Source organism: Trematomus bernacchii, unplaced genomic scaffold (assembly GCF_902827165.1).
Source record: "Trematomus bernacchii unplaced genomic scaffold, fTreBer1.1, whole genome shotgun sequence".
NCBI classification, from domain to species: domain Eukaryota; kingdom Metazoa; phylum Chordata; class Actinopteri; order Perciformes; family Nototheniidae; genus Trematomus; species Trematomus bernacchii.
The window spans coordinates 16,494,915-16,521,405 of record NW_022987973.1 but is presented as its reverse complement, the minus strand read 5'-3'; the positions used below and the strand labels follow the sequence as shown (position 1 = coordinate 16,521,405).

Sequence of the window (26,491 nt, the reverse complement as noted above, 5' to 3'; positions counted from 1 at the left end):
TGTTGATATTTTATTTATACTGTTATTTATATTATATTATTGTTATTTAAATGATTTATTTTGGATTCTTATTTATCCTTGTGTGAACCTCTGTAATCCTTTGTTTCAAACGTATTCCTGTTGCGGCCTATACACCGGGATTTCTCTACGGTTATCTATAAAGGTTTATCTTATATGTAACCCTTCATACAGCAGAGCAGAAGGCCACTGCTCAAGAATTTCGCATTTGAGAAAAAAAAAGAAAAGAAAAGTTCCACTTGAGGTATAGTACTCTATAGAAGCCATACTTTTCTTTCAAATTGAACCTAAGAGAGGACTATGAAGGTCATCTAGACATGTATAGAACTTCAAGTAGCACAGAAACTCTTTCTTTCCACACAGAGCACACATATATATTTACTGTATACGATGGCCTTTGCAACTTTAACATACATTTATTAAAGTTTTGGGCAAAACTTTCAAGAAAACTTTTAAAGAAACACACGATCTAAGTCAAACTTCAGACAGCAGTATATTAATGCATCATGGGTAACACTCACTCTAGGAAGCGGGTGATATACTGGCGGCTGCAGCGGGACCACCTGGGCATGGAGGTGCCGTACAGGAGCTGTGGAGACATGACGAAAGGTCGTTTCCCAATGGGTTCACAGTCATTACCGTTGCCATCATGCTGAATCCCAAAGCTGTGACAAAAAAAATAATCCAACAGAGAGGGTAATTAAAGTCAGTAGATACAACGCATTACATGTACTTCAAGGAAAGGGCTACAACAAACAAATACTGTACATATACGTCTTTCTGTGAACTGCATGTATTGCTCATGCTGAGATTACAACCCTTATCTATTGTCCTGTAGGTGCAGCAGTGCTGAGCGACAGAGACATAACAGATTGAACAATCTGGTCACAGCAAAGATAAAAGAAAACAAATGTAAACAGATTGTCCACATTCTCTTTCAAGGTAGATATCAAAGCAGTGAGAAAAACAACAGATTAATGAAGCTGATTCTACCAATGACTTATAGATGCTGGTCAAAAATAAGCCATTTGTGAGAGATATATCAAAAAATCCCTGTTTCAACAGATACAATTGGAGCCTGTGTCTGCTCTGCTGTTCTGCTGATGATTTTGAACAACACTTTATGGACATAGAACATCTGCTTATGAATGGATTTCAGCATGAACAACACATAATGCAAACTATACATGAACAAAGAAGTGAAGGTTAACGTAAAATAAACATACATTCTCAAGTTTTGTGTGAACATTTCATTCAATAACAAGTTAACATTATGCTTGTTTTCACCGCATTTGAAATGTTTTCGTGGAATACGGTAACATTATCATGATCAACATTAGCTAGGAACCATTAGCTAAAATGACAATTGCAGGAATTTATTATCACCTGTGTAACTTAACTGTGTAACAACTAAATAAAACATATCGTTAATCTATTCATCTTTTTAGCATCTAGTTAATTAGCCTTTGCTTTTTTATGCCACGGATTGTGTACTGTAATTCATACTATGTATACATGTATTTCTTCTTTGAATGCTGACATTTTGGGTGTCCATATTTGAAACAGAAAAATGGGACCATTGAGTTTGGCTCAGTTCACTTGGCTAACGCTTATGTGTGGCAGTCGTAATAAAAGAAGTGAGACAGTATCATTAATGACTTTTCTGGGTTTTTTACAATTATATTTCCAGACTAAGGACACCCATTTTATAACCAGGACATTCCTGGACAAACCTGAGTGAAAGGTCACAGTAGCTGAACAAACCCCCCTACAGTCTGTCAGCCCACTGTTGTAGGTTCAGTGAATCAATTTTCTCCCATAGGACAGACTGCTTGGTATTCACAGCAGCCTCTTTTCTGCCTAGCATTCGAAAGAAATCTCTGTGAACATATACCGAGAACTGGCTGTCAATCATACACACGCATATGGTGAGGGTAGGTACGTCAGGCTCGGCTGGGCCATAACAATCAAGATGTATATACAATAGCACAATGAACCACACACTGTTTTCATTGATTGAAAACAAATTGAATCAGTCTGAGAAGAATGGGCCTATGATTGTAAAGTGCATGTACAAATGGTAAATGAATCGATGCAGTACATGAGAAAATGTGTGCAGATGTGATGAAAGATAAACGTCTCATTTCTTTGGACTATGGATTGTCTGTTTGAATTCTGTATGTGCCATTTACAGTTATCGTTATTCCTCACATTAATGGAATTATAATTATGAGTTTTCATTAGTTTAATCCATGCAGAACCGGTAGCTTACAAGGGCAAGGTCATGTACTTTCAAATAAAATGAATCAATCAATAATAGAAAACAATTAAATACTCTAATAGGTGATTCAGAATATGATTTGTAAGAGAGGTTTTTAAGTTCCCCGCACTTAACCCCAGTTTTAAGGTTAAGGTTGGCTTTTGCTTGATGCATTGTTTTTGTTCCTTTATGAAAAGCTGTTGTCCTTTTTTGTTAACATTCTATTTGTTTATCCTCTAATTATGAAGTCTGTTGCGGAGAAATTCAAGGAAAATAATGAATGAATTCTTAGAAGTAGTACTTAAAAGGCTGGAATAATTGTGATAACATAGCAGCAATGAGCAACAGCGTTCCGGCATAATAAGCATACTATTCTTCAGATGATGAAATATTTTAGCAACCTTAATTCAGGCTGCTTTTCTATCTGCCTGAAATAAATGTGTTGTTTCAAAAACTACGTAGACATTTTAAGTGGTGAATCTTTAGGAGTTTAGTTTTGTATTTGCTGTGCCACATACAGTAGGACAGCTTATGGGTGAACAGTAAATAATGTATATTGATGGAATCATTTGAGTTAAATGGAAACATATCATCATCAAGTGTTCACAGGAGGTTGCTTTCTTAGTTTTCCCTTGCCGATTACTCGACTAAATGAACATAAAGCAGAACATTCAAATGTGTGTGTTTATTGCATGTAACAAACTCAAAGTGACTTTAAATGACCTTGAAGCAGGCCGCTGTTGTTGTAAAAGCTTTGGTTAACTGTTGTATGAATGTGTTGTGATTGTGTGTTTTAAAATTGTCTGTAACTGTGCTGTTACCATTCTTGGGCCAGGACTCTCTTGAAAAATAGATTTTTAATCTCAATGAGACCTATCCTGGTTAAATAAAGGTATAATAAAATAAAATAAAATAAAATGTGTGTGTGTGCGGTGAAACCGTACTTGTGTCCCAGCTCATGAGCGACGGTGAAGGCCAGAGGGAGGCCGGTGTCCTCGCTGATGCTGCAGCTGCGATGCGACTGACACATCCCCGCCACATGGGACAGGCCCAGCGTCTCACAGGGCATGTTGATGGACGCACAGATGTCCTTCCTGTGAAGAGCGGAGTGTGTCAGATGTCATTTTATTTAAAAGGTAAAACGAGGGACGATGCATTGGAAATCTAAATTATACAATGATGGAAAACAGATACTGATTTGGGAGGTGATAAACGACTGGAGAGTGTTGGTGGGAAACAAAAGACAAACAATCCCATCTGCTGCAGACTGTGTTTATTACTGTTATTATCGAATCAATGTTAAAATTATATTAATTATAGCTGTAAACAAGCCATCTTTTGGGTGATACAAATGTAATAAGATCTGGTTAAATAATACATAAAACTACTGACTGTATTTTTCAAAGATATTGAAAAACGTCAAAGAAAAATGTTCATTAAATTAGTTCTTTAATATTTAAAACCTGAATGCAAACACAAACAAACACAATTGAAATACTTAACACAAAATAACCAACACTGAATTTCCTTACAGTACATCTTTTTTAACAATTAGCTTCTTGTCTTTGAACTTTATTATAGAAAGATCGTTATATTAAATTATTATTATTAATACGTTTGACATTACTTTGAAGTTCATAGATACGCTAAATATAAAAAATATAAATGGGATAACCAATAACTTGGACCCTCTGTAAGAAACTTGTAAGGTACACCTACATTTTAATATAGGATAGAGTGATAAATAAATCTATCTTTGGGGAAGAAGTGAATCACGAGGTAAAACAGGTGAAATCAGAAATGATCTTTTATCTGTAAAAATATTCTAAAGACTGCAAGGCTAACTTATTTGTAAAGCATACTTTAAACGAAGGTTTTACAATTTAAAGGAAAAAGAACAGAAGAAAACGTTGTCAGTTTTTCTGAGAGACAAAAGTATATATTTTTTGTAATGCAAATGTTTTCCTCTCAAAAACAGTTTGAAAGGTTTTCCTGAGCCACATCGACCTTCATTGGATAATTATTTACTAAATGCATGAGAGTGCAGTGTTTGTTTTCTGTTTATTTCACCGCAGTTGCTCTATTGAGGCATTTGGGACTTGAGTATCAATCTGTTAACTTCATCGCTGGTGACGTGACAACTGTTAGATGTCAAATGAAAAAGACAACAATATATGATTGTTTGTGATAAAAGGCATGGAGCTTTCATTATTCTCTCGTCAACTGTCTATATCAGAAAATCAATATGTGCTCCGGGAAGATGTAAAACAGCTACAGTTTCGACTCTCTTGGGAGACCATGGATTATGTGCGATTGAGAGTGACATTTGGTGCGTTGAGTTTCTATTCACCTTGTTAGCAGAACTGCTACATCGTGGTGGAGCGGGTGTTCCTCTCCTTTCATGTTTAGTTTCTTCTGCCACTTACAGAAGCTGTTCAAGCTGTTGTCAGCATGGTGTGTAATCTTTAAGTCATCCTGTCATGTGGAGATGAAGGGAGGGGAAATTAAAGTCAACAGGTTCAGAAAAATATAGGCTCAGTTTTATGGAACATGCTATAAGATAATTGCTTTTGGTGCAGTAAAATTGCCCCATCTCTGCCATTACAGTATATGCAGCCTTTAAGTGAAACCTAGTTGGCCCTAATAACAGACATTCAGACACATGTCAACAAATGAAAAAGAAAGTGGTTTTGTTGAGCTTATTTGCTCAGTTCACATCTAAATCTCATGATCTGCTGCTGTGAAGGACAATACAGGAAACATTGACAGCTGCTGACAATTTGAAAGCAGAAATTAGTTTAACCCTTTTGCCTTTTATTAGTCTAGAAGAAATAATTAATTTAGAAAATAATTAACACGAAAATGTAACTGTGAAAGTATCTGCGCTGTGATGTATTTTCCTCCGCTTTGCATTTAGGCTCTAGCTTTTAATTACAATTCAAATAATAAAGTTTTAGAAGGAAACGTTTTTTACATTTTGGGGGATATCCGTCTTGCCACAAGTAAGATGTGAAGATGGATACCACTGTCATGTCTGCACGATAAATACAGTTTGAATCTAGAGCCAGCAGCCGGTTAGCTTAGCTTAGCATAACGACTAGAAACAGGGGGGAATAGCAAGCCTGGCTCTGCCCAGTTAATCCAATCTGCCTCCTAAAGCACACTATGTTTTATAATGTTTGTAAGTAATGAAGTAACAGTTTATGGGGCGGTGTAGGCATCTCTGGTGTTTGCCTGGCAGACAACAATTCAGGTTACTGAGCATCGACACGTAATCCCCTTTAACATCGTAAAGTGTGTTTTTTTCTCTTCATAATTTAAACAAATTAGATTAGAGGTGCTGATGAACTCTGACTTTAATACATAGTTTAGGATTAGACTTTGTGGCCGTGTTGCAAGTCATTCATACAAGTTACCTATTAGTTTAAAAATAATGATTTTAAGCTTTATTATATTTAAAGTAACAGCCCACTAACTATGCCTTTAATGAATAAAGCTTATTCCCTTTTTAAAATTCTAAAATGACTTACATTTCATCATAAAAACAAAAAATGTTTTACCTCATCCTGCTCCAGTAATATGAGTCGAACCACCACAATGTTGATTGCGTTTCCAATACTGGGATCTCTGAACAGACCCGCCACCTGAAGGAGAAAAAAAAAAACATGTTTTTCACGGTTCTCATTCTTCGCTCCCACAGCATAGGGCATATCAAAAGTATTCTATATACAGTATACAGTATAAAGGCTGCTGATACGTACTTATTATAGCAATAATGTAACTATTATTTGAGATAAGATGCATCTAAGTTGCTGTTGTAAGTCATATGTGGAACATCTTGGGTTTATCAGAACATTTCAAAATGTAATATCAAATAAAAGACACATTCATTATATAACTCCCTTGTACAAACACTCGACCCTCTGATATTGGGCGAAGTAAACAGACGTTAAGGTTCAACACAGTGCATCTAAAGTAGCATTTTGACAATAATTCAACCTCTTAAGATAAAAGCTCATTCAGCATTTATTTACACATGCTCTTAATACGTAATTAAAGTGCAATTGCTTAGACCAAAAGTCAAAAAATCTATGATTGAAGCAATTAAGTGTACGACCCTTACATTTTTATATTAGTTTATCTCAAATTATCTCACTCAAGCTTTTTAGTGCTCAATTATAACATAATGGGTGTCAAAACGTGCAATTTAATCCATCATTATCAGAGTGATAATAGGCTACGAATATCTTAAGTCAAGGACTATAATCACGGAATCCACTTATTGAGCATATGATCCCCTCTTTCTCCCTCTTCATGATAATATTTTTTTTTTTTTACATCCCAATTGTACTATACCAGGCTATCCGCACAATAAATCATGCCGTTTATGTGCTTTCATTTTCACATTTGTTCACATTAGACATTTGTTCATTAGGCATTAAAATGCATGAAGCTCAAGCTTTCCGTCATTTCAACACAACAAATGTCTTATTCAATGCAGAAGTATTTCACAGTTTGGCTTAAGCTAATGTGATGCTGGGCTAATCATTGAAGAAAGTGCTTATAAAGATGGATGAGTTCAATTTAGAGTTGTAAAACTGCAAACAATTGATGCCAAGGAGCAAGAGAGACATTTTAGTCTGCAATGGAATAACTGCAATTATGTATGGCTGCTTGAGTCTGATTAGAGTAGAGTTGTAGAAGCAACACTTCTACAACTCAACTCTAGAGGAGAGCATCCTGACCGGCTGCATCACGGCCTGGTACGGCAGCTGCACCGCCCTCCACCCATATACCCCATAAGACTATTAAACACCTGAGCTTGCAAAATGTTAATCTTTATTTGTTGGACTATTTCATTGTATTTTTATAAAAATGTATTTCTTGTAATTGCACTGTTGGGAAACCTCTGACCTAAGTGTTTCATTCATTGCATAACTACACCGTAGTTGTGTATATGAAAGGAAAATCAATCTTTGAATCTTGCATTGAGATTCTTGCTGCCATCCAAAACGTCTACCCCTCAAACCTTCTCTGTTGGTACTGAGGCGCTTCAAAATGAATAGCTTTGACACACATGCAACGCTTTGGTTCATCAAAACTTTGTTTCAACTTTTCTCTTGTACAGTAGTGTTCAATTACAGATGTTTAGTAAACATATTGCAGCTGATTGAACTTTGCAACACATTTTAACAGTACCCAATAAGTTTGCTATCAGTCTATCTTTATATATGTTTTTCTATTGTTAATCGTTTCAATAAAAATAGAGCTGCAGCTATTTAAAGCCACAATGTGTTGTTGATTTAGCGTGTTTCCTCTCAAGCTGCATGCTCAACATTTACGCCCAGTCTCAAAGGGTAAGTCATGGTTTTTTGACTTTTACTGCATCTTTTTTATGTCCATGTGATCTTAAGATTCAAGGCTTTATTGTCATGAGCACAGTAGCTGCAGTGTATATATGGCAATGAAAAACTTAAATCCCAGGCTCCTCCAACAATGCAACACGGAGTATACTGTATGTGCCTTGCTTGTATATGACTGTGATACATATCCCAAAGAAACATCTATAAATAACTATAAGAATACCATGTGAAAGGAAGTTGGGAGCTATTTTTGTGAAAGAGCTTTCAATATGTTTCTGCTGAGATTGACTATCATGTAAATCATACAGCTGGGTGCACACAGTACAGAAAGAATACAAATGTATACACGTCTTGTGAAGTTGATAGCTTGGAGACTGCGTCCGTGAGGAGACAATGGAGCAGCTGCCGGCCGCGGAAGAAGAAGAAGCTATTACTGATTGTTTGGGCAAGAGGTTGTTTCCCCTTGATCCTGTGCAAGGTTGTTTTCATAAAATTGAATAGTTTGGGGCTTTAATGTTCAAAGCTGGAGTGTAGAGGACTCCAAATAATTACTATGTGAAAACAATGTTTGTGCTAATCGATAACAGCCCAGGAGTCAATTTGCTTAACTCCATGCTATGAGGCGGTAATAACATTGATTATGAAAGTGTTAGTTAATCCATCCGTTGTGTTACCTGGCACAGAGATGGAAACACAATCTGGTCTCAAACTGCAGAATTACTCTGTGAGGATGTTTAAACCTCATGTTGCTCTGCATTCAAAATATCTGGAAGGATCTTTTAATAATGTATTTTGTATTTTGTATAAATTCATAAATATACCGCAATAATAGCTTTTACAATTCATTTGTCTCATAATAATATTTGCTTATAAGTGCTAAATGCTGTGCATGTGTCATCAATCTGGTGAATGTGTTTTTAGTTGTCTCTTGTTTTATTTACTTGCAATGGTTGTTAAACTGTATCATATATGTTTTTAAACAAAGGAAGGAGCCTTATTCCTTTGCTGATGTTTTTTCTCAAGTTGCATTGCAACCATAGCAAGCAATCTTTTGTGTATTAAACTTCAGCACAGGCATGCAAATGTAAAGAAATACTTAGACACCTGGTCGGATGAGAAGACTGACACATCTGTCGTCACTCTTCTCATATGACTCTCCCAGAATGACTGTGTGCATTGACAGAAGCGTGGGCAGTAATTGGGTTGAGATGAGTAAAAAGACTATAATTAAGATATACCTACAATGTTCATGACAGCCAGGACATAGCTTTCCACAGCTTTGCTCCCATGATGCTCCACCATTTTAAGGTCGGCCACCACCAGCGTCTCCACCCACTTCTGTTTGCTGACTGAGCGCGGATGAATTCTCCTCCTCCTCTGCTGGCGGAGCTCCCACTGCTCCCGCTGCCTTTCAAAGTCTTCAAAACTCTGCTGTGATGCTGGAGTTCGTAGACAGAAATAGACAATACAAATGTATTCTATAAGTTTAAATGTGTATGTATAGTACCTGTTTTTATTGGAACCAAAAACCTGCACATTACCTTTTTTATTTGTACTCATCTCATAATCTATTAAACTGATGCATAAGATTATCAGATGCTTGAATAAATAATAAACATTGGAATACATTTTACTCAAATGGTGTTTGCGTCTTGAAGGAAGAACAAAACCTGAAAGAACACACTTTTTAATAGCAAATTCATGTAATTAATCATATAATATAATATGCGATTCAGCCTGAAAACCTAAGAACTAATAAGAAAATACAAATTTAGATTTTTCTTTAATAACTGTCTGTAGCTTTATGTTATTAAATGACGTGACATACACATACATCTGCATTGAATCATTTACGGGGCAAAGGTAAATCTCTTATAATCTACTCATTTTTCTGATCTCATTCCAGGATTCTCAATTATCTTTCGAACCCACTCAGAATTGTAAGTAGACGATTTATAAATGACTTAAGTTTTATGTTTTTCTTCTCCTGACCTCTGCAGATTATTAGCCAGTGCCAAGAACACCATTCATCAGTCCTACCCTCATCATTCAGTACATAGAGTCTGTAATCAGTGGAGCATAAGGAAGGCTACTTATACTGAAGGACTCTCATGTGCCATCTCACTGGATGGTATATGTCAGTTTCAAGAAACAAACTTTGAGGTATTGTTAGGTTTGAATATGGTGTTACTTTGCATTAGATTGCTTAGCGTGTGCAGTGATAGAAGAATGAACTCACCTTTGATTCCACAGGTACCGTTGAGAGCTTGTTTCCCTGAGATGGGCTGTACCACTGGACTCCAGGAGGGGGGGGTCGCATGGCGTTTGTAGACGGCATGGGCCTGAGTTGCTGACGTGTCATCGCTCGACTTCTCCAGAGGCTGAATAAAAAACTCTTCATCAGACAACCTGAACAATCCTGTCTGAAGAAAAAAAAAGATGCAGGTCAGTTCACTTCATCTGGTTAAAATGAACTATGCACCAAAAAATAGATTAGTATTTCAACAGCCCTTTCAAGCAAAACCATTTACCGATTGACCATTTACTATAATTTGACCTTTTTTAACAATAGACACACAACTAGTGGGCAAATGGTAAAATACTGCCTTACTGAAGAGGTGCAAAGATTGGTGGATTACACAAATATGATCAAAGAAAATTAAGCTCTACGATATTCAATTACTTGTTATAAAGTTATATTTAAACAAAATGCAAAAACATTTTGAGGATCAAGGTTCTTGAATGTGGGAATGTGCTGCTTAAATTGCAGAAAAGGTAATATCGGACACTTACAAGACACTTGAAGATAGCACCCAGTGCTATAAAACATTATAATGACTGTTTTCTGATGTTTTATACACTTGTAATGAACAATTCACCAAGAATTAACCTCCAATATAATTGATAATGAAAATAAATGTCATTTGCAGCTGTACAACAACTATTTAACCCCCGACATTATAATATTTTGTACAGTGCAATATTCACATGTGCACATTTTTGCATTTTGATAATGTGACAATGTGGATATGCTGTTGTCCAAAGAAATGTCTTTGAAATGTGTTGTTACTGGGGTAACTATACTGTACACTTGGTGAGTATAAAGTTAGATTTTATATATATTTTTTATGTGGATTTACACACAGGCGAAGAGCTTTAGAATTATTGCAGAACAGGCTAATCTGAAACCTCCGCATATAACACGCATTACCAAGATAAGCGGTTCTGATTTCTGTAGTTGCCTTAGCCCAATGGGGATTCTGAAAAGAACTCTTTGAAATATGATATCCTAAGAGCAGCTGTTAGCAATATAATATACCAATTCCAGTTTCTTATACAGTCTTTTTTTGTTGTAATATTAAAAAGCCCTCAACACTGACTTTTTCTTCAGCACACAAAAACAAGACCTAGGGAGCTTCCACTCAAACAGTCCTGATGTCTTAAACTTCCTGTAGACATCCAGGGCGCGACCCACACAGGAGAAAGATCACATGTCACATAAATTACTGCACCCTAAACCATGCTGGACCTGTGCCAAAACCAGATTCCAGTAGCCCCCCCAAAAGCTTTTTCTGTTGACCATCCTCGCCCTATATTTAATACCTGTCAACCTTCTGTTCCCATTAACTCTCCTCGGCTGTCAAAGGGTCACACTGAAGGTCAGACTTGCTGCTATGATTAACGTGTGACACCACATGGGGAAAGTAGAGCCACATACACATACAGTAACAAAGCTAACCCAGCTGTGTGGACATTTCTGTCTCTTAGCATGACTCTGAACATCATTAGCAGGGTCTGGACGCAGTGCAACTGAGGTCAAATGAAATGAAATCAAAGCAAATTAATGTTCCTCTTACATTCAATTCAAGCAAAGTGGTATTTCTTATGTTGCATATTTCACAATATGCAACATAACAAGCTATGTCTAGGTTTTTACTCAAGATGACTCAGATAAATACACAGGGGAAATGCAAACAAGACATTCACTGCTGTTATAAAGTAATCACTCCACACGGGGGAACATATGTTGCTGAAATACAGTCCAGGGCTGAGTTGTTAAGACTGCTTTCAGTTATGTGCCCTCTGCTCTGTAAACAACTGCCATCCTCGGACTCTGTTTGTTTGTGTGCTGTGAGTCTGTCCCTGCACCACCGTCAACAACACAAGCTCTACACCATTTATTCCACCAGGGACTCATTGGTTTCTTATTGTGTTTTATTAAGCCTGAGCCAAACCTTGCAGGACTGTAGGATGTCACTGCATCAAGGAATACATTATGATAGGGAATAAACACATTTTAGGGAGGAATAAATCAAATCCAGTGTATTTTTTTGCAGCTTCAACACAGAGTTGTTTTCTTGTAGTTCAGGAACACAACACCACAACAAAAGCTTTAGCCTGATTTTGTTTTATTAAAAAATGTTTTAAAATAAAAAAGAGAAGTATAATCATGTTAAATGTATTTTGCATCAACAGAATAAGATGTTACTCTTGTATTGTGGATATGGCTATACAATCTTTAGGATGTACAAATACACAGGCTTGGTTTCCTCGCTGATATTTGTTTGGCACTACACTATAAGATGTCAGCTGCTTTTGTACACTAATTACATACATACTGTCTGTGCATATGTTGACCAATAAGAGTTTTTAAATGTTTAGGACGCTTGGGATGTAATGATTATACAAATTACTTACTGATTGTACTCATTTGCATGTTTTACTGTGCAGCCACATGTTTCCTACTGTATGATAACCGTTTTTAGATCCTGGGATTCCTAACCTCCTCAGTAATGGGTCAGAAGGTTGTGATGGGAGGTGCTGCTCCACAGAGTGCATACCAAATACTCAATACAGACAGGGGTGTGTATTATCACTTATTACGCTTGTTTAGTTGAACACAGATATGTCAGACTCTCTAATTACTAGTTATTAAAGCAAATAGGTATTTATTAGACTTCCAACAGTTAAAGTAGTTATTTGATGGGTGTGATATTTATGCCACTGTGTATGTGTTGATAAAGTTTTAATATTAGTTGGAGCACTTAATCTAAGCAGGTCTAAAGCCATATTTACACATAAAGCAATCCTGCTTCAGAATCTTAACACAAACACACACTTATACACACTCATGTACACATTCACACATAAACTCACATGCACACACAACCTACTTTAGCAGATTTTCTGATCACACAACTGTCAGCTCTTCAACAACCAAGTGCATTTCTTCCGCTTCATACAAAAATTGTGCAGAAAGAAAAACGGCAAAACACAAAACCGTGCACAAAGAAACCTCAAAATAGATTAAATAAAGTGCAGGTCTGTCTTTCCTCATCTGTCATCACAATTAATCTCAAGAAAGAAAATCTTCAGGACAATATTCCCTAATATTAAGAAAATCAATCAATAGAGTCTTTTATGGTCATAACTGGCTATAAAGGAAATGAATCCAACTGATCATGTGTTATCTGCAGACCAGACTCAAGGAAAAAAGCCCAAAACAAGAAGCTGGCTGCTGCACTGGCCTGGCAGAGCATCACCAATGTAGATAACATGTGTCTGCAGATGTGAGTGGGTTGTACAATTCAGGAAATTAATGTCTGTAAAGGTTTTTAATTTATTATCAGGTATATTTAGAAAATCTGATTTACCCTAGAAACCAGGTGAAATTTGACCAGGTGTGCATTTGACTAATTATCCTCTTGTGTGTACACTCACAGACCACTTCATTAAAAGGTTCCCTGTGGAGGTTAGGACCTCTAAAGCGCTGGTACTGCCTGTACAGTCCTTCAAGTGATTTCACATTACGTCACTGATTAATTCAGTTGAAACTAAATAATTTTCCTGTTTCGTCAAATTTGTAAAATTATCATCTACGAATTCAGAGGAGAGTATTCATCGAAAAATAAAACTGCTCTTTTTTTCTAGGAGTTCAGAAATGATCTTGTTTATTCAGCGAAACATGGCAAAAACAAATCTCAAGTGAATGCATTACGCTTCAGTGATCTACAGGTATATGCAATGCGCCATGAATTACAGCAATGTGTCAAACACAGGGGAGAAGACTGCAAGCAAGTAAAGATGTATATGAAAAATGCAGGAAACAAATTGTTTTTGCAAAAATTAATTGACTTTGCAAATGTTATGCGAGTAAGGAAATGTATTCAACATGCTTGTTAGACATCCAGTTTACACACAGTGAGTTTTGCTGAAAATAAATGAAACATGTATTTGTTTACAGGAAACCCCCTTGGGGCAGCTTTAAGCCTACCTGCTCCTTACAACAGCCAGCAACTCTCGCAAATCATCCAGCTGTAGCCTAATGTGTGCAGACAGCATGCAGACATGGTCAAGTTTTTTGGTTTCTTTTCATTGTAACATCAGAGCTGGCGGATGTGCAATCTGGTGCAATGATTCCAGCTTCTAAAAAGCAGCTTTCCTTAGGCGAGTGTTGGGCCGATGGCAATTAAAGATAGTAATAGCAGGATGTAGTAAGAAAAAACCTGTCACTGCTATTTGTGTTGGTGGAAATGCTTTGTGAAAAGTTAACAAACCAAGGCCAGCCACATGTAAGCCAGGAGGAAGAACAAAAGTCTGTCCCAACGGTGTTGAGCAGAGTGGTATCTTTGAACACATAGAGCCTGGAAGCAGAGCGGACAGAGCAGCAGGAGGTCTGCACAGCTACTGGCAGATGAGACGTGATATGTGACCCTAGTGCAGTTGGCAACTAATCACCATAAAATGAATGGACTAAGAGTGAGAAAACAATCCCCCCTGCCCTAAAACTTGCAGGAAAACACAGAAAGAGCAGCATGAATGCTCATCAAATGGGAATATATTAAAGGTCCCATGTCATGCTTTTCCGGTTATTACCCGTCCCCCTGTGTATTATGAAGGTTTTGATGCATGTAAACGGTCTGCAAAGTCACCCTGTAGCGAGTAAAACTCTAACACAGAAAAGACCTGTCGATGCTGCCCCAGAACGCCTCGTTGGAGTATTCTCTTTTTCTTCCTGGGTACAGTGACGTGCCCATACCCAAATGGACCCATTGGTCCAATCCGTGCACACACACACACACACACACACACACACACACACACACACACACACACACACACACACACACACACACACACACACACACACACACACACACACACACACACACACACACACACACACACACACACACACACACACCACACACACACACACACACACACACACACACACACACACACACACACACACACACACACACACACACACACACACACACACACACACACACACACACACACACACACACACACACACACACACACACACACACACACACACACACACACACACACACACACACACACACACACACACACACACACACACACACACACACACACACACACACACACACACACACACACACACACACACACACACACACACACACACACACACACACACACACACACACACACACACACACACACACACACACACACACACACACACACACACACACACACACACACACACACACAGGGGGGGTGCTAGTGGCGCCTTGTCCGCTCCTCGCAGCAGCGAGCCGCGCAACGTCCCGCCAACACGGCACCCAGACCCCACGCAGCATTCTCATCTGTTTGTCATTACTGGTGTCATTTTCTGGTTGCTAACAAACGCCATTGCAACACATAATCACTGATGTTCAGCTGTAACGGTGGTGGACTCATCAGAACAGAGTGGGCGAGCTGACCAATCAGAGCACACTGGGCTCACAGGGGAGGAGGGCAGGAGCTCCAACAAGGCGTTTAGGACAGAGAGTGAATACACATACTATACAGAGATGCTGTATGAGAAAGCCATGTGAGTTTGGAAAATTGCACAATATAAATCTATTCTAGTAGACCTCAACAATGGAATTATGATCAGTAGAAATGGCCATGACATGGGACCTTTAAACTTCAAGAATCTATGACATTTTAGATGTCAACCCAATAAAGCTTCCTAAATATGCAGTCACATTTGCATGATTGATTTAAGGATAACCATCTGCAGAAGGTTGATAAGGCTCTACAGAAAGCGCAAAGCAAAAACTCAAAGTTTAGTTTCCTGTATATCTTTAAATCCATACCTAACTCTATTCATATTTCCAATTCCACAAATAGAACTTGCACAGGTGCACTATAAAGCACCCTTTGAGTTAATGACATCAGAGTAGGGCTGTGCGATTATGGCAAAAATTATAATCACGATTATTTTGGTCAATAATTTATATCACTATTATTAAATACGATAATTCATTGACTTTGAAAACATCCATTTATTGAACTTTTAAATACAAATAATAATTTGAACAGTATCTTTTTAACTGTTGATTTCCCTGACCGTATAATTCAACTGAAAACCAATACAAAAATAAATAAAATAAATGATACATTTATATCTACATTTAAATAAATAATATCAAAATAATAAATACCAATAAACAAGATCAACAAATATTTTGGAGCGCACTTCAACAAGCTACTAAACATATATAAATATGATAAATAAATTAGATCAAATATGTTGCACTGTCACAACCTAGCAAAGCAAAATAATCGTTTTTTTCGATTATGTTGTTTTCGTAATTGTGGCAGGCCAAAATCGTAATTGCGATTAAAATACGATTAATTGCACAGCCCTACATCAGAGGCTTGTCTACCGTTCTTCGATAAATGTCAAAACAGAATTCACCCTCAAGGAATTATAATTAATAAAGCACCTTTCTTTTCCTACTTGCTAAAGGCCGTGTTTGTTTACTTTAAAGTGGAGAGTGCGAGTCTAGAATTCAATAAATTCCCACCAGGGATGCTTTACAGCTGAAAATGGTCAAGCACACAGAGTATAAACAGAGAACTATAGGGGGTTGTTCTAATGGGAATTTGGTCCACTTGAAGCAAAATGTTATTTTCTAAATTCACAAACATAAATCAATGTGCCATGTTGTTAAGTGGTCACGTCATAAGATTTTGGCATTTTCTTCTATATTGGACTAATGATATCGTAGAAATGGGGATAGGGGCGCCGGGTGACATGCTTTAAATTGAGTGTCAAATGTTCCAGAAAGGAGGTTTTTCCATTTAAGCATCACAATAAAGTGATGAAGCTGTCTCAATAATTCTTATGCGTGTAATATGCAGTTTGAAAATATTAAATTGCTGTGTAATTATAACAAAATATAAGAACTACAGTACACACTACATAAAGAATGGTTGTGATACAAAAGTCACAGTGATGTATTTATGAATCAGTCGCTATGAGATGGTGAGTGCGGTTGCTACATGGAAATATCTTTATAGACCACACTTGATATGGAGCGTTTGTACTGCAGCATGTGATAACTCTTTGATTAAAAAATGGTCTGTGATGAATTAAAAATCAACTTATCTACTGGCAGTGTAAGAATTATTTCCTTTTATGACACATCTGCAATCGCAGAGGCAGCACTACATGAAAAGCTTGCTGCACGTCTTTAAATATGAGTTAGCAGATTGCGGGCCTATCGTTAGATTACTGCTGAGATATTGCAAATGCACGGAAGGGAGTGTCAGTATGTTTTTCAACTTCAAAAATGATATGGTGAAAGTACTTCTATAAAATAATGGATAATGAATAAACATTTCCTGTCAAAACTAAAGCTGGTTTGAATGCATGCCTACATATGATAGACTGTGTCAAATAAATGAATATATATAGCAATATATATAGCAGTATATGCTCTACTGCTTGGGAACATGATGTTGAACAGAGAAAATAGGTGTATAACACACAGTAAAAGTGATAGTTTTGGATTGTATGAAGTGGGGTTGTATGCAGTACTTGTCCAGATTCAGTGTATACCCTACACTGATGGCAGCTGCTGTGTGACTTTGGTGAATCCAGACTCACTGATCAAGGCAGCGATTTCCGTGTTCTGCAACGTAAAACTAAAGTTTCTGTTAATAGAGTCTTGTGGCTTAGAAGATAGTAGATAGGTACAATGGCTTATATTCCCCGCTGGAAACAATTGTCTAACATCAAGAAAAAGCTGTGGAAATATTCTATTTACAGCAGACACTTACATCGATATTTAATTTTTTTAGATGGCTTGAATATGTTTTGCTGCTGCCCGTTTCCACAGGACTACATTAATCTTGTATGCTGTTAGTTGTGTTTTTCCAAACTGGGGACCGCCATCTGCTGAAAATACTACAATGACTATGGATAAGTACTTCATACAATCACACAATAAGGGTTCCAAACTATCCTTTTTCTCAGCTTTAATAGAGCCATTAGCTGACAGCTCTATGTTTAACTTGAAATGCTTTTGAATGCAACTTCAAATAGACTCAAAGCTTTTAAAGTTACTCACCAGTCCATCACAGGTACTTATGGCAGCGCTTCCTTTACCAACAGCCTCATCCCACACGTCACCTAAGAAATGGCACTGGGAGGATCCAGGAGGATGAATCTTGGCCCCCTCCAGGCCACCGTACCTCCTTTCGGTCAGGAAGCCCGGGGCCAGCAGGTGTGGGTTGAGTGTGAGGTTAAAGTACAACCTGTGGCCTCCGTGCCACAACTGGTAGAAGACTTGATCTACGCCTGCTGGTCCCTCTGAGGCATCCCGGCGCTGTACACGGCTAGCATGGTGAGACAGGAAGTTGGACAGGAAGTGACCTCTGGCATCCACTCGAGTGGGGTGAACCACTTCATACTGCGGCAGATCCTGCTGCAATCTCTCTGTCAAAGCCATGGTGGGAAGAGGAGATGTAAGAGAAGATTGGAGAATGAATCATGTGAAAGACAAGGGTAATTAAATAATTAAAGTGACTGTAAAGCTGTAAACAAAACTGGGGAAGCTCTAAACAAACGCATATGGTGTTTCATCTGTCATTTTCATGTTTGAATACAGCTGCAGTGTATACAGTGCCTGAACCCTGGACACTGTCTACTAGCATATGTTACTTTCTACTCTAATATCTACATGGTTTCATAAAGTTGGTGAAATGTATTTCTCTGATAAAAAAAAGAATCTCATTGATTGTCTGAGATTTGAAGTAGTTGAATCAGCATCATCAAAGGCTGCATTTATAAGACCTCTTTTGTGAGCAAGGGTAAATAAAATGTGTGGACCATGTGTAGTAGCCAATGTCTGAGCCGAAGCAACGCGATTAGACCCTTTTTGTAAAGAAGAAATACAAAATTCATTACAATTTACAGCAGAAAAAGCATGGCCGAATGCAAAAAAGTAACATTGCTAGCATTCCTTTGCTGAGGAGTTTGTTGGACTACTAGAAAGTAGAGAAGTTGTTTGGACATAAAATAGCAGCAACTGTTGCCAACACAACAAACTTTTTGCATCACATTGAGAACAAAGAGAGCTGCACATGGTGAAGAGAGGCCAACAGCTCATTTGAAACAGACTTTGCCTACTGCTGCAATTCATAATAAAGTAATTCCCTGTATTTCATCATATCTAGATAAATATTATTTTCACAAAACTACCCTGGAAAAATAATATTATTTTTGAGGGAATACAAGCAATCCCTAATTTGCACATGCAAAAACGAAAACATATCAACAACAAATGTGGCCAATCCGCATACGCAAAAAAACTCGCAATAATAACTCTGTCATAAATATAGCTGTTTCAGAATATGTCTCATGTATTCTGTACAGCTCACAGTACAAATGACACCCTTGGACCTTCATAATTCCCAGACACACTGTGTTTGGCATATATGCAGATAATCTGTTCCTGAAGCCTTATTATGCCATCATTAACTTAATGTCATTCTAAGTTAATGATGGGCAGAATGCAAACAATGATTTCTCAGAGTTTAGAAACAAGCTGAAACAAGTTCCTCTCATTATCTGCACAAATGTTTTATTGAATACATCAGTGCAGAGAAGATCTGAGTAAGATATTATTGGCTACCAGCGGCTTGGAAGGTCTCACTGAATGGAGAGCAGGGAAAACCTTGTGTTTAAAGTCTTTACCTATTGCGAGGACACTTCATGTTTATTCACTTTTATTCCTGAATGGCTATGGTATGTCGGCTACAGTGACGAAATGTCTCTTCAACAACAGCGTTTATGAGCAGATAACAGCATCTCTTTTTCCCGATAAAACGGAAATGTGTAAACTTACATAAAATAAAATAAAATAATGTTTGGTGGCTCAGGGGAGGGATTGTCTACAAATCTGAGGGAAAGAGGTTTGGTCCCTATCCCCTGCAGTCCTTGGGCAGGATACTCAACCCAAAATGGCTCCTTTTGGCATGGCATGCGGTGTAGAGGTGCTTTGTAAGTTGCTTTGGATAGAAGCATCAGCTAAATTACATTTTTATTTAGTGCACTATAATGAATATATAAATAAAAAAATAGCCTTGTGAGTGCAGTCATCATCATCATCATCATCATCATCATCAATATTTCGACCTATGCCCATCTTAATATGGCATTCTTTAGCTGGTTCACCAGTATAGTAGAGTGACTGACTCAAACAGCATAGCTATCTCTCAGTATGCATTTGTTGATGGAGGTCTAGACCCAGATGGAGATTAAAATGTTCTAAATATTTACTAAACAAAAACGGTTATGCCGCCTCAATGTTGGTATGCAGTCTAGTTCCATGTGTGAGGATTCTTGCATTCAAGGTATTTCATAAGAGCTTAAGGACTTTCTGCATCTGTAAAAATGCAATGAAGCATCTTAATTAACAAAACACCCATAAGATATGACTTTTCATATTATGTGCCCTTCAGTACAGGCCAAAAAGGAAAGGAAAATTCAATTCAATTATATGGTGATCAGAAAAATCACATTTCCAAAAATAAGACTCTGAAGAAAACGCCTTAAAAGCATGAATAGCTAAGCTTGGAGAAGGTGGTTTTTAATGTGGGGTCTGGGACCAAAATTGGATTTTAAGTGTGCCCATAATGAGCCACACTGATCAGGTTCCTATTAACTCTGAATCAAGATGAGCTGTCACCTTTGGGTTCTTAGTAGTCCAAAAATAAACTTAGTGATCCATGTGTCAACATTTATTACCTGAAATCGTTAATGTTCAGGAGGTGCCTCCCCTTAGTGACACATCCTTGTCTATAAAGCCTAGCGGTGCTTGTTTTTACTCTCAACGGCTGCATTTGATGTATACAGGATGAGACAGCCTCTTTGTGCTTGTTGTACCTGTTATCTCAGGAGAGCGGTGACTTCTAAAATCCAAACCACAAACTAGGTATCCGGAGAGAGTCAGAGGATGAAAGTGCAAGGAGTGGAGGCGGGGGTGTTTTCTTCAAGGAGCGAGAGAGTGAACGCTCTGATGTGATAATATCTACTGGCTCCCACAACTAAACATATTTTGCAGAATGACGATACATCCTGTAGATACCCAAAGAGAAAAGCTGTTTCCTGACCTTCACTGGGGAGGTCAGAGGTCAGTGTCAGCTGAGCTGGGAGTCTGTGTTTTGGCTCAAGGGCAGGGCCAATGCTCTCCCACCTGGGGCTTAAACCTCTGATGATTCATGGAAAGAAGATCTCTCCAGCTAGCAGACATAGCTGCAAAACCTTGGGTTTTATTGCTTTGGTCAGACCAACATTTTGTAAACACAAGCCACAGCTGGCCTCCCCTCCACACTGAGGACTGCTGGCCTGACTCTAATGATGAATTAGATCCGCTCTGAAACAAATGTGAGCAAACAAAGCAGCCACTATATCAGAGGACGTGGCGATATTTTTTGTTTTCAGGTTCACTAACCTTCTTCATGTGGTAATTCCAATGTGTTGCAGATTTCCAGGGCCGTCAGAAGTGCGATGAAGAGGTGAATGGGGGAGCCTCTTTGTCCAAAAGCGTGAAGCCCGCAGTCCAAACGGGTCATTTTGTCAAGACGGTAGTTTGTATTTTGGTAACATTTAACGCCTTTCTGACACCGCGTCGATTGTCAATTCAAATGATTTCCATGTGGGCTGGAGGCACTTTTCGCTTTGTTGCGAGCGTGCACTTAAACTGTCACAGTCCCAACAAACGTGTGTACTTAAGGCCTGAACACGGGCTGTTTCTGTTGCATTCTCACTCTTTCTTGTCTTGTCGGTGTGTCGGTGTTAATGTTTGCATGCGAGTAGCTGTCCCCTCTGTCCTCCATCAGTCTCCCACCAACAGCCAGCCCTGTGACAGCTTCAAACTGTTGTCTGCAAACTTTCGCAGAGCCACCCCCACAGATGGGTGGACTTAAGACAATGGGATATCTTTCTGTTGGGCTGGGGGCTTAAAGGGGAATGCTACTCCAAGAAATCGGAAGTAGTGCTTCAATGTAATTGGCAGTTGCTCCCGAATCTGAGGTCTTTTGGGTTTTCAGTGGGTCACATGAGGACCAGGCTCGATATTGTTGCGTTCACTTGCAGTCAGAGAAATGATGACAGATCAGGAGCTTCAGTCTGTGTAACTAAACCTCTGTGAAGTGGTGGAGGAAACAGGCGAAATCAGTTTACGAGATTCCCAATCTTAATAAACTTTGCAGTTGTGTAAACAAGATGTCTTAACTTAGGTGGAATAAAGCCTGTACTGAAAACATACTCATCATGGTCACTAAACTTCTCATCATTGTGTACTTTGTTATTAAACTTCGGTTGTTTAGGCTTAGCGCCCCCTCTAGTGGAGGAATGGAGGCACTGAGGGCCAGTTGATGAGGGACAATGCTTCTGCAAGGCACATGAAACTGTACTCAAGGCGAAGTATTGTAATACATTTATTATACCATTTTAATACATTTATTATAAAATGAAATTATTTGAATGGAGCATTGGTTAACATACACTAATCTTGGCTTGTAACTTTTTTTCTTACCCTATTTTTTTTCCAGGGAGTCCAATTAAAATAAACAACACATCTCGTTTATATGAGAGACCTGGCCAAGGTAGAAACCATATTTAAAAAAATATATATAGAAAAAAAAACATCCTATTCAACATGACAAACAGAATATATTTCAACACAGCTGATTAAATTAAAGTCTTAATTCCTATTTTTTTGCTGAATTGTTTGGATGAAAAAAATGCAATTTCTTCATCCGACGCATTACAATTAAATACTTCACAGGCCTAATGAGCTGACATGCAGTACAGTAGGTTATATTCACGGAGACCATCGGCAGCAGTCCTCTTGTGTTGCTGCTGCATACATGATACTTTGCTCTGGTATGACTGACCGTCTGTTTCTCTGTCACGTCTTATGCAACCAATCGTGGCACGGCAGAGGAGCAACACACCTGTATAAAAGCACTCACACATTCATTGGATGGGGATAAAGTGTTGAGACACTTTCGCATGGTAGTTCTATTCGTGAAGCCTGTGCGAGCAGCAGAAAGTGGCTAAAGCCAACGTTTCCAACTTTAACGATGGATGACACATTTAACAACAGCGGTGCGCTGAACAGAAGTTCACCTGGTGGAGACAAATTCAGTTTTGAAGACATCGATGTGAGCGCGGACGGCACTCCCATTTTGAGGATACTCATCTCCGTGGTGTACTCTGTAGTTTGTGCGGTTGGTTTGGTGGGAAATCTACTCGTATTTTTCCTCATGAGGGTAAGACAGGGTCGAAAGAAGTCAACTATCAATTTTTTTATCATCAATTTGGCAGTGACTGACTTCCAGTTCGTGCTCACTCTGCCCTTCTGGGCTGTGGACACCGCGCTGGACTTCAGCTGGCCGTTTGGAGACGCCATGTGCAAAATTATCCTCTCGGTCACCGTGATGAACATGTACGCCAGCGTGTTTTTCCTCACTGCCATGAGTGTGACCCGCTACCTGTCTGTTGCCTCTGCCCTGAAGAAAAAATCGTACAGGAGGTCACGGTGCGTTAAGTGGGTGTGCGCAGTGCTTTGGGTGGCAGCCACATTGGCCACTGCTCCGACAACTATCTTCTCCACCGTCACCGTGGTGGCTGGAGAAAAACTCTGCCTCCTGAGGTTTCCTGAGGGTTACGACTGGCTTGCCCTCTATCACATCCAGAAAATACTGATAGCCTTCATAATCCCCATGCTCATAGTCTCTGTTAACTACCTAATGCTCCTGCGCGTTGTAAGACGGAGGAGCATGGACAGCAGCAACCCGAAACGCAGCTCTAGGGTCACCAAAGCAGTTGCTATAGTGGTTTTGTCTTTCTTTTTTTGCTGGATGCCAAACCACGCAATCACTTTCTGGGGTGTCTTGGTCAAATTTAACGCAGTCGACTGGGACAAGTCATATTACATGGTGCACACGTATGTGTTCCCTGTCACCGTGTGCTTTGCGCACGCAAACAGCTGCTTGAACCCAGTGCTTTACTGTCTGATGAGGCCAGAGATCAGGAAGATGCTCAGCGGGCTGTTTTGGAGAGTCCCCACTCCAACCACCAAAAGGGGCTGCGTGACGCGCTCTTTTGCGCAGGGAGAAGTGCCTCTCCAGGTGATTAACAATGGAGAGTACACGCTGTCGATCATAGACCGTAAAGGCGTACCCAGCTCCAAAATCGCATATACCCGGTGAATACATTTGGTGAAAAATAAACCTAAAACTCATACGCTGTTCATTCTTTGCTCCTGTTTCCATCTGTAGCAGTCGTGGGTAAAGCTTTCGCTTGTATTTTTTTAATTTAATTTTTACAGTGACCGTGGATGTTATAACTTGTTGGTCATCATGAGGACATTTACTCAGTGTGAATTTCTTTCCCTACAACTTACACAAAATGACTTGTTGATTCGGTTGACAAACAAGCCGAAGTACAATACATGTATATTTATTTTCTCTCCTTTAATACTGCTGCACGCTTTTCTTTCTGTCCGTTGTAAGATTACTTTCATGAAGTGTTTGCCTTCAGGCAGTGAAGAGCAACAAGGTGTAGGGCAACTTCTGCAGAAAATGTTGTGATTTCACATAAAATATTCATAGCTATAGATTCTATACCCGGAGACCAGGCGACAAACGGAATGCAGGAGACATCTGAGACATTGGACTCCCGGGGATTACACTACGAAGAAGAACCTACCAGGTTGAAGTGTTATCTAAGGCATATCTGTAAATCAATTGCCTTTTTTCTATATGAGGTTGTAGAAGATTGACATGTACATTTGCTTTATGTTATCTATTGTGTACATACAAATGTCAACCTCAAACGTCGAAAATGTTTTCAACCACAACTGCATGTACAAAAGAGTAGCCTATATATATATGTTGTATATTTTCTCAAATGCACTGTTTTTACTCTAAAAAGTTTCTCTCACTTAATGGAATAACATGAATGTCTATATTGTTTCATCCTGTCACAAAGAGGATGTGATTACAGTTATTTATTTTGGCTTCAGATATAATAAAAACGTTGAAGTGTCATGTATGCGTTATTGAGATTGACAGCTCAGCAGTGCACACATAAAGAGGGAGAATATGGCACCCCTGAGGCAGGCACATTGTGGTTCAGATAAAGGAATTATTTGCATTAATGAAGTGTTGAACCTCCAAACGGCTTTTGATCATTTGGAGCCTGTAGGCCAGGGCTATTCAATTAGTTTGGAATGGGGGCCGGTTGATGAAAATGATCCAAAGCAAGGGGCCGGGAAAAAGATGGCTTGAAATATGAGCAATCATATTTAAGAGCTTCAGATACAGTAAATACTACAACAGCATAGTGGAGTGCATATATTGTGTTTAATTCAATCAAACAACATAGCCCCAAGGCCTTTATAGATCTAAATGGCAAGTTCAGAACTCAGTAGGCCTACATGTTTCATTTGATTTCATTTAGGTGAAATGATCTAATCATTCACGCAGAGATGCAATCAATGACAGGAGTTGTCACTACAGTATAGTAGGTGGGTTCGAAACCCGAGCCCGTCGAAGTTTTCAGGCATTGTCTACCCCTCTATCTCTCAATGTAACACCCTCTCTGGAATAAAGGCACTATGGCACAAAAAAAAAAAAAAAAAAAAATCTTAATCTTAATCTTTAACATTATACTCAAAGGGCCAGTAAATATCACCCCGGGGCCGGATTTGGCCCGCGGGCCGCCAATTGAATAGCCCTGCTGTAGGCTATTGATGCTAAATTCCTATTCAGCACAAGCTCTTGTCAAAGACAAAGGCTGTTTCAGGCTAACCCAGGGGAGAGGATGCAGAGGGTCCAGATAACACTTGGCATTTGGCAGTGGTGCAGGACAGGTTCTCCTCAGGTGATTGCACAATCACAACGCAGGAACAACTAGGGGCGGAGGGAGTCTCCTGGATTCAGGCTCCTGCATCTATTGCCAGGTTTGTGTGTTAATGAATGTCTGACTGTCACTAGTTTTTTCACTCTGTGTGCCCCAAGGCTAATTTGGTTTGTGTAGCATCACAATTTCTGCAGAGATGGTGTAGTGATGAGCACAACAGGTCCACAAATACTTTTACCTAAAGCATCAAGGTTTGGGAAGCTGTATGGTCAGTCCATATTGTTAGTCTCTTATGCAAGGACAAAACTAAACAAAAAAGGAACAAAATGAAGACACCTCAGGAAGAGGTTACCCTTTTCCAGTAAAGACATATTTACTGAACACTAAATACATATGTATAGGCTTAATACCAGCATAGCAATTTCAATACATCCCTATATTATTCTACCTGATCCATTTACCTGGGATACAAGCTTTTTGTAGAAGGCATAGTGTGGATTCAAATCACAGGTTCATTCAAATTGCAGATTTCTGGTGGCTCCGAGACATTTTTCAGCAGCCAAATAAGGTAATTATTGAAAGCAAAACCCTGATATAAAAATTACAGAGCAAACAAAGGTCTAACAAAACCAGAGAACATTA

At 38.8% G+C, this 26,491-nt stretch overlaps 2 protein-coding genes across 2 annotated transcripts in view; one reads left to right on the top strand and one right to left on the bottom strand.

Annotated features, from left to right (window-relative positions):
- The window catches only part of LOC117471902 (A disintegrin and metalloproteinase with thrombospondin motifs 7), a 62,166-nt gene extending 40,560 nt beyond the window's left edge, over positions 1 to 21,606 (bottom strand). Inside the window, exons 1-8 of the mRNA XM_034117162.1 lie at positions 21,429 to 21,606; positions 18,042 to 18,409; positions 9,881 to 10,064; positions 8,884 to 9,080; positions 5,839 to 5,922; positions 4,629 to 4,753; positions 3,223 to 3,372; positions 540 to 683 (exon numbers count right to left, since the gene is read on the bottom strand). Coding sequence (XP_033973053.1) covers positions 540 to 683; positions 3,223 to 3,372; positions 4,629 to 4,753; positions 5,839 to 5,922; positions 8,884 to 9,080; positions 9,881 to 10,064; positions 18,042 to 18,409; positions 21,429 to 21,549 — 1,373 coding nt within the window. The 5' untranslated portion in view covers positions 21,550 to 21,606. The remainder of the gene's footprint in view (positions 1 to 539; positions 684 to 3,222; positions 3,373 to 4,628; positions 4,754 to 5,838; positions 5,923 to 8,883; positions 9,081 to 9,880; positions 10,065 to 18,041; positions 18,410 to 21,428) is intronic.
- Positions 21,607 to 23,064: 1,458 nt separating this feature from the next.
- LOC117471903 (relaxin-3 receptor 1-like) lies at positions 23,065 to 24,195 on the top strand. Its single transcript, XM_034117163.1, has one exon. It carries the CDS (start codon positions 23,065 to 23,067, stop codon positions 24,193 to 24,195), a length of 1,131 nt encoding a protein of 376 aa, XP_033973054.1.
- The last annotated feature ends 2,296 nt before the right edge of the window (positions 24,196 to 26,491 follow it).

Excerpts from the sequence above, each read along its gene's own strand:
- LOC117471903 (XM_034117163.1), top strand. The coding sequence starts at position 23,065 with ATGGATGACACATTTAACAACAGCGGTGCGCTGAACAGAAGTTCACCT.